At 43.8% G+C, this 9,401-nt stretch overlaps 1 protein-coding gene across 1 annotated transcript; it reads right to left on the bottom strand.

The window, feature by feature from the left end:
- Window positions 1-764: 764 nt before the first annotated feature.
- Window positions 765-8,592, bottom strand: fosl2 (FOS like 2, AP-1 transcription factor subunit). The gene is made up of 4 exons (XM_014341336.2): window positions 7,768-8,592; window positions 5,131-5,385; window positions 4,847-4,954; window positions 765-3,416 (listed from the first exon to the last, which is right to left on the bottom strand). The coding sequence occupies exons 1-4, from the start codon at window positions 7,894-7,896 to the stop codon at window positions 2,874-2,876; spliced, it is 1,035 nt and encodes a 344-aa protein (XP_014196822.1). The 5' UTR covers window positions 7,897-8,592; the 3' UTR covers window positions 765-2,873.
- Between the last annotated feature and the right edge of the window lie 809 nt (window positions 8,593-9,401).

Genomic DNA, 9,401 nt, shown 5'->3' with positions numbered 1-9,401 from the left:
ATTATTAAGTGAACACAGAATCAGCTGATGATTCTCTACACCTCATAGGCAAAATACCTGTCAGTGCATTTTGGAACATTTCTAATGCCATGTGTACTAAACCACCCTCTAAGTAGGCTGGGCTGTCATTTTGGTGAGTGAAGTTCTGGTATTTTATTGGGCTATTAGCACTAATTAGAAGATGTCTGTTTCTGTGCATTGCACCTATACAGTTTATGTATCCCAAACTAAGATGATGGCAAACTTGACCCTAGTCCAAAGCTGTCAGGGGTTTCTTTTGTACTGACTGGAAGGTTAGTTTAAGCTGAATGTGCAATAATTTCATTTGATGGATGTATTTTTCATTTGGATCTCTCAACCTTATGTTCACTCCCCAACGTGCCACTCAGTCACCAGACTTTGAGATCTTTTGCACTAGTAGATAATATGTTCTTTTAGCACAATGGGCCGCTTTCTGATGCCATACTCTGGTGAAGAATGACACGAGAAGTTGTCTTCTTTATATATGACTCAAATATATTCTTAAAATATATTCTGTGAACAATTTTGAACATAACACCTTCACCGAAAATTTAATACCCATTTATATTTACGATGCTCTTGAATTCCTTTTGTGTTGCTTTTCACTTGACAGTTCATCCAAGTATAAATGTAAAAAAATATATATTTTGGTTTAGTTCAAACAGAATAATTAATGCAGTAATATTAATTGTCTGAAATGCACTTTTTAAAAACCCAAAACAATAAAGGACAAAAACTCAAGGTGAAAATTATTATTTTTTTATTATCATCATTCTTTTAAATTAACAAACACTGCTATACATATTGCTGTTTTTTATTAATTTTGAATCATTTTAAACAGTTAAAGCATTTGGAAAAGAAGTAATAGTAAAACAGAGGACAGAGACAGTAGATGACATGTACAGTAGAAGATCTACAGTCAATGGCTTTCCTATGTGTGTCGAGGGGCTCCAGAATATTTCAACATACAGACATGGTGATGTTTTTGGTTATCATTCCACCTTCTCATGCAGGATAACAACCAGCCACAGTAAATCAACCATTACCGAGCCTTTCCAAACAAGTAGCAGCAGCTTGTATTGAATTGAAAAGTCTGTTTTCTGCAACCAGCGCAACAAAACTCTCCCAACCATATCCCTTATTCTTCTCATAGCAAAAAGGTTTGCGATGGCACCTTCCTTTTACCCCTGACGTTGATAGTCATTAGGAATGTCTGAAGTAAACGAAAAAAATAAAAGAAAAAAGTCTCAGATATCGCTGTTGTGTCCTTCTCAGTGCATTAAACCCTCAACCCTTTAAGTTACACACATAAAAATAAAGACAAAGAAGTGTCATAGGTGTCCACTCTTTCATGTCAGGCCAGCTGTTGAGAGAGTCTTCGTATCCCTTCCTTATTCTCGTAAAGTGAACCACATCTGGCCCTCGTTTTAAGCCACTACGTTTCTAACCGATTACCTCGATGTTGTATTCATGCACCCATAAATCACCACATCTGAGTTGAATTTAAACATCATTTCTTTACTAAAAGTGACAGATTTACAAACACAGTATAAACAGGGTTGACATCATTGGCAGCTGGCGACAGTCTAGACCACAGTGGCTTTTTCAAATTTAAGCAAAATCCCTCCTTTTCAGACAAAGACGGACGAATTACAGGATTACACGTGTCATAAAAATCTTCCCCCCCCCCGACTTTTCTGAAACCTGACCAGAGTTGGAAAAAGGTAAGCGCTTTGTTTAGAGGATGAACGGCACAAAGAAGCCGAGGAGGGTTTCGTTCAAACTCTTCGACCGAAAAGACGAACCTCTCTTGAAGCGACGGAGTTTAGTAAAGTACCACCTCTGCAACACTTTGGCTAGACCAATCAGCAGCCAGCAGTCCTGCAACGCTCTTCACAACTGGGTTCTACTACACATGAGAGATATCCCTGACATCAATGTAAATCACATACACTTTGTCAAAAACAGGTTGTAAAGTTCAGGTACAGAATCACTGAGGAAAAGCACACCAATACTACTGTAAAGTCAAGCCACTATGGCAAAATAGAAAGTAGAGAGTAGGAACTAGTCGTTGATTGAAAGTTGGCTCGTATCCTTTGCAACACTGAGGAGTGCTCGGGTCACCCTGCGGACGACCGCTTTGCTTTTCTACAGGCAGATTAAAGGAGAGGACAATGTCTTAACAAAACACTGTAAAATTTAATCAGCACAGGCCATAAATACAATTAAAGAGATGGAAAGAACATCAGGAATGTGCACACACTCTTTTCCTGAATCGAGTTCTGAAAGGACAAATCGAAGTGGGAAAAGAGATGAGAGGAAGTCTTTGCTCATTGTCTCTTTCTCCCCTTCCAGTAGAAAGCTGACCTCGTTTAGTGATTTATTTATTGATTCGTCTTGGCAGAGTGCAAGTGTCGGACACATGGCTTTTTGAACATTTTCAAAAATATATATATTAAGAACGCGCTCTCTTGCTGTAATCACATCAACCAACGGCTGCCAAATGCAGGCATGTCTTTCTTCAGAATTGTCTGCCCAGTAAACGTTGACACTCTGGAGTTGAAATGGTGAAGGGATGATGCTTTTCAGAGTCGGTGCACACACTTTGACGGATAAAAAAAATTTTTTTTACACTGAAGCAGAACGAGAAGAAACACGCAGCGTAGCCCTTGCGGGTCTCCCTCTAAAGGGGGGAAACGGCTCACATGGTCAGCTTGGTCTGGACTTTTCAGTGTGCTCTTGCGTCTTTAAAGACACCGGAGGGAGGGTGGGGACGAGGGCGCGCAGTCGATCCTTGTGTTTGCTTTCAGCCACAGTGTTTGTTTCTCAGCCGCGCCGAGACGAGCCCTCGCTCAGAGGGCCAGGAGGGTTGGTGAGTTGAGGGAGTCTGAGGACTGGTCGCCGCTGCTGCTGCTGCGCCGGTGGGCCTTGGAGCAGGATTCAGAAGAGGGCGAGGGGCTTTCGGGCTCCACCATGTTGGGGTAGGTGAATATGAGGTTTGGAGCATTTGGTGTGGCAGCCGGAGTAGATGCTGCCACCACTGGAGTGTTCAGGCTGTCTCCATCTGGGCTGTACATCCCGCCACCGATGCTGCTGCTTCCCAGACAAATGGGCTTGATGATTGAGCGCTGAAGCTTGCCCATATTTTCGTCCCCGTCCTCGGGCTCCTGCTTCACCACCACTTGATTCATCTGAGCCCGTGTGCCCATGTTGGTGCGCATGGTGAGTGGGAGCGGATTACACTGCTGCCCGGATGGCTGGTGGCGCTCGTCGATGGGCAGCTTGCACACGGGATTGTGGGCAACAAGCATGAACTCCAGCTTGTCTTTCTCCTTCTGCAGGGTCTCGATCTCTTTCTGCAGGTCTGCCTTCTCCTCCTCCAGCTTCTCGGTTTCCTGTTGAATATGAAGTAAAGTTTAGAACTACCACTTGCATTTTGCCTTAATTGGACAGTGGAAATACAGAGACAATAAATACATAGGAACTTCATCCCTGTTATCACCAGGCCACCAAAGAGTGGTAGACGATTTGTTTAAACTTAATAAAAACATGATGCAACATCTTACTAATGAACATGAGGTGATAAAAATCATCTTCAGCACTTGTGAAGTATGTAATATGAAGTTTCCAGACTGTACGTGTGGTTCTCTGAGAAGCCAAAAGAGGGCACTGTCTGTTTGCTTCAGTTTTCCCAAGCGCCACAATTTTATTAAACCCAGAAATTTGTCATGAACCATTTGGACTAACAACATGTAATCTCGAAGCCTTCTGCTTGAATTTGAGCGCCACATAATGACTGTGCCTTGTTTGTGTCTCAGAGAAATGAGATCCGCATCAAACAGTGTGTCATTAACGTGAGACACAAAAGACACAAATCCACACCATAAAGGCTTTCATCGGCTGTGAGACATGAGACATAAAGATAAGCTGACATGCTGTCTGAGAACTTTGACTCATGGGCAAAGGTATGAGGAAGTGGTACGCGAAGAGCCAAGAGAGGAGGCGCACAGCAAGACTCTTAAAGAGATAGTATCAGTTATTCAGAGAGTTCGAACACTCCAACTTAATGTCACTGAAAAGCAACACTCCTAGGTTTCTATTTTTTAAAGCAGGTGTATGAATAATGCAGTTTAATATTTGTTTTTCCTTGAAGCATTGGCTGTGACTGTATGACTGTGTGTGTGTGTGTGTGCGCGCGCGCGCGCGCATGCTGTATACCCCTATGTGGAATTGTGAGACAAGCAATTTGCCCCTTTTACAAAATGTCCTGCATTCATGGAGACAGCTGCCTGCAGCAAATTCCATTCCTGGGTTCTTTTTTTTAAGGCCTGACAAGCTCAACCTCACTGTAATTTGGGTAATTAGTCCATTTAGATGCCGTTACTGTCTGCCAGGCAGCACTGTGAGACAGCCCTACCTCTGTCTACAGCTGGCCGAGACAAAAAGCTTTTCATTGCCTGTCATCTCTTCACTCAGACCTTGCACTCAGAGACGCAGCGAGAGTCAAACCAGTAATGTGAGGTTGTAAATTTAGGTGTGGACTTCAATCACTCATCAAGAATCTGGAGTCCTGCCAGGCCTCTAAACAAGTGCACCGTGTTCTCTGTGTATGCAAATATGTTTCAGTTTCCTTTTTGTTTTTCTACAAAATATTAAAGATTAAAAAGTTTGCAGAAAAAACAAAACAAAACAGGAAGCACGGGGCTTTACTGGCTAATGGTTCTCACCACAAGATGCTGCAGCACTTAGATTTGTGGTATTTTTCTATGAAGACAAAAACAAGAACATTTTGATGGTGATCTCCTGGCGCAGGTCTTCTACTCACCCCTTGCAGCATCTCGGTGAGCTCCCGCCGACGGTTACGGCACTTTGCCGCGGCTAACTTATTCCTCTCACGCCTCACCCTCCTCTTCTCCTCTTCCTCTGGGGTCAGCTAAGGGCGAGAAAAGAAAGAGCATGAAAGGTAGAATGAGGTATTTGACAGACACACACACACAATCAATACGAAGCGAAGAGCATAAATAGGAGCTCTGTGTGAGCAGAAAAGCAATCAAAGAGATTTTTTTTGTTTGTTTGTTTTTTTTACAGTGGTTAGCTTTGGCTCGTTACCTGTTCATCCCTCTTGCGTCCTCTCCTGGTGTCCCCGATAGAGCGGATGACCCCAGGCCGAGCCAGTGGGTTGTGCGCAAGCAGACTGGGACCATTGGTCAGGTGATGGCCATATGGGTGGGAGCGGGAGTAAGGGTTGGACATAGAGGTGATGACAGTGGGCTGCACCATCCACTGCAGGTCTTGGCTTGTCGTGATTGCATTGATTGTGGGAATAAAGGCACTGTTGGAGCCGGGCATGTCAACCCTGTACTTCTGGAAAGAGAAGGGAAAAGATGGTGAAAAAGGATGCATGATGAAGGTAAAAGTCTCCAGAAGAGGATAGATTTATTTCCTAATGTGCTGCTTCTGATCTATTCCAGAAGCATCTCTGCTGTGCTTAGAGTACCATCACAGAGATGCACGCACCACCACCCACCGTCATCAGAGTCACACATTTTTCCACATTTCAAGCTTATAGTGGTGATTCAGTCCACATAGGCGAAACACTGTATGTAACCCCTGGAGAGAAACAGTGACACATGCAGTGATTCATGTGGGAAAGCCCAAGGTGTCCACTGCATCTCATTTTTACTACAATGAGACATAACAGTGCACTAGAGAGCCATTTCACATCTTCTTAAGTTCACTTTTGATTTGACGGGGCAGATGGGAAATGTAAAATTATATTTTTAATGGAATAAACTTTATTAAATTTATTTCACAGAAGTTTTTTTTTAAAAAAAGAAACATGCAATCAGGGGGGAATAGTGGAAAAACAAAACAAAAAAACAAAACAAAACAAAAAAAAAAACATGCAGTCACTGCTTTGTGAGAACATCTCAAGATATAATGTGTTCCAGAATGGTAGATTTTTGTTCAGACTGTCATACAGACAAACATTTTACATATCGTGCCTATATACATTTGTGCATCAAGGTCTTGTACAAACATTATCAACACGAGAAGTGATGTTAGATCATTGTTTCTGGTATCAAAAAGGAGGATTGCCAGTCCGTGTGCGTAAATTACGCACGTCCCCACATCCCCGTTATTCCCGACTTTCCGTCGGATATCCCGGCAGTCTCTTGCAACTTTGTTTATCTGGTGAGTCATTGTGTATTGCATTTGTCGAGCACATGTGAAACGCGGTCAGTTCCAGTAAGGGGGGAAGCAGACAGCTGTAACAAGCCAGGCATATTATCCAGAATTATGCGAGTGGAATTTTTGGGCCAGATTAGCTTCAGAATAAGAGCACTGGAATTTACAATACATATAAACCAGGAAATGAATAACTGCCTACAAAGGACATTCAGTGGAATCATGACATTAGAGCCAAACAAGTCCGATTAAAATGATACTGGTCTTACAAAAACACGCGGGGGGAGGGGGTCGTTTACATATGTCTCCATAAACTAGCGAAGAGTTCATGTTCCAACCCTGTAATGGGAAACAGGCAGCCAGCGTGTGATTACAGGGAACCAGAGCAATGATACACGCTGTCCAAAAGTCTTTTACCGTAATGTTGCGTGAGCCCGAGGAGGCTTTTCCACAGAATTGCACGGCAGAGGGTGTGGGGGTAAACAACATGCCTGTTCCCGGATTTATATCCTCATATTTTTGAGATACCGCGTCTTCACGGCATTACACTGTCACACCTCTACTGTATCTAAAGTCTCACTCAGACTATGTAAAAACGTACCCTTATGAGATTTTGGTGTTTTAGATGCATCTCTACAATTACTACCGTGAACACAGCGAGGAAGAACGGGCTTTTGATTGCCCTGCGCTCCCAGTCAGAGCGCGTTTCCAGCTGGAGAAAACGTGCCATGTGCAGCCCGAGACCCGCCTGATCGAATTAGACTCTGATTCCATGTGGAATAATAACATGTGGTCACTTAAACGGAACTTAGATCAATTCTGCAGCAATACATATGGAATATTGAAACACCTCACAGCCCAACACGAAATGCCTGTTGCATCCACTATGAGCTTCATCTCTAGCTAGTTTATCATTACCACAGCATGAAAAGTGTAAAAAGCTCAGGTGTGCATTTGCTTTACACGCATTCGTCTCTGTGAGACAATTCGCAAAGAACCCAGAAATGTTCGTTTTACAAACGCACAGGGAATTTGGCAGAAAGAAAGGCGAAATTAACATCTGTAAATCACAGACTCGGATTTATTCCAGTGTGCCAAATTTTCCTGCAACAGGGCACAAACCACGTATGTGTCTTTTTTTTTTTTTTGTAAATTGTTGGCATAAGACAATTGTACCATAAATTTACGCAAACTCGCGCATTGTCGCCAGCTGCGGTGCGCACTAATGGAGAAATGTAACATTAGACAAAATAATCAGTGTGTAAAAAATTATAAAAGCAAAATCATTGTAATATTATTAGACTGCACCTATGCACAGATTGACTACTGCCCCTGTTGAGTCACTGATTCGAACCGTGTCACTGGGTTCATTCGGATTTGTGTCTCCAGGCGACCCGGAAAATTCCTGTTTAAATTCAATTAATGGCTGGAAGTAGCAACACGATGGAATAATTTTCTAAAAATCGGACTTTGCACAAGAACGAACTGACACTTTCATGTTATCCAGAATGCATTCATTAATAGATTAATCTGCAGCCAGTCCTTTCCTTCTGTTACCTGGTAGCTTGAGGTAGAGATCGGACTTCCGATCGTGCTGCTGCCGCTTGTGAAGGACTCTGGCTGGGCCGGAGAGGTGCTGCTGCCGCGGGACGAGGTGTCGTAGTTCCCGGAGTAGTCCTGGTACATGATCCAGGAAAGAGGAAGATTTCAGTGCACTGTTTGAGCTCTGAGAGCCTTTTTTTAAATCCCCGATGCAAAAAAGGCACCAACAGGAAAAAAAAAATCCTCTGATTCGAGAAGTCGTTAATTTCCAAAGCAGGAGAAAAAAACAGAAGTGCAATTTTGCTCCTGTAAACTGACCTAAAACATTTTACTGATAATACAAATCGTTTTTTTCTTGTGTATTATCCCTGCTTGTAGAGTCTATTTCTTGTTGTTTTTTTCCTGGAGCCGCAGGTAGACCTACACTACGCTGCAAAAGATCCTCTCAGGTGCGCAAACTTCAGCTTAAAGTCAGCAGCACACCTTCAGCAGTCAGATCCAGCAGCGACAATCAAACATGTAGTTAGAGTGACTCACACAGGTTAACATTCGCTTTAAAGCCTATTGCCTCTCTACTCTTCTCAATATTTTCCGTCGCCTTGCCAGCTACACTCCTCTGAGCTCTCTTTGCTGCTCACGGAACACTTCGAACTTTTTTTTTCTTTTCCTTTTTACCACACTTCCTAGAGATGACTCACTTCAATGGCACTATGAAGAACTGCAACGGCTTTTCAACACCAACGAAAGAGCGTACGTCACGCATGGGGCGTTGCGACTTCAGCAGGGAGGGGTTGTCTCTGCAAAAGGCAGTGAAAAAGAAAAGATCCGTTAGCACCATCCTGCGCTCTGCGGACAGCAGGGAGAAAACCGAAAAGCTGGGATTCGGTAAAAGTGGTCCAGAACATGTGTGGAGGGGTTTATTTTTTGTTACGGACGTCAGTGCTGCCGCGGAGTTCACTATTTGTCTGACTTGCTTGGGTCCATTGACGCATGTTTCCTAAAATGGGCAGTTGCGTCAGCGAGCGCGTGTGGGTTTCCTTGGTAAAGGAAGCGTCAGACACTGGAGGGATTCCCTCCCCTCGCGCGCTGTGGTCCGGACTCGGAGCTCACAGCTCGCCGGTCCAGGTTCGGCCACCCGGCAGTGATGAAAAACCGACACATTAAAGCTTAGAAACTTAGAACTAAAGCGACTCTGCACGGATACGCGTGCACCCGCACACACCGGGAGCGAGTGCTGCGCAGTAAAAGCATTTATTAAAAGTTTCTCAGCTTCAAAATGAAATCCATATCTGTAGCTGTGCACAGCCTGAAAATTCGATAAATCAAATAAAGACAGAGAGGAGGGGGGTGTCATGGTGGGTGTAACTATTTCATGTCCACCAGCTTTCATATACACACTCGGCGATTGGACACGCGGCGTTTCTGCACAATTAAACCTTTGTGCGCTTTGGCGCCGCCGCATTGTGCCTAATTTGGAGAGAGGTGGCACACAACACGGACGGTCAGATTAATGTGGCCCGCCGGTTAGTGCAGCACGGCGGCTTCAAAGGAATCTCGGTGAAATGTGGGCTAATTGTAATTCGGACGCACCTCATAAACAAGGGCGCAGCGCCCAGAATGTGACACGTTACACGATATAAAATGGCGCA

Source organism: Haplochromis burtoni, unplaced genomic scaffold (assembly GCF_018398535.1).
Source record: "Haplochromis burtoni strain Fernald_Lab_line unplaced genomic scaffold, NCSU_Asbu1 Contig_478, whole genome shotgun sequence".
In the NCBI taxonomy this organism is placed as follows: domain Eukaryota; kingdom Metazoa; phylum Chordata; class Actinopteri; order Cichliformes; family Cichlidae; genus Haplochromis; species Haplochromis burtoni.
Note: the sequence above shows the minus strand (reverse complement) of the source record. Positions and strands in the feature narration are given on the sequence as shown.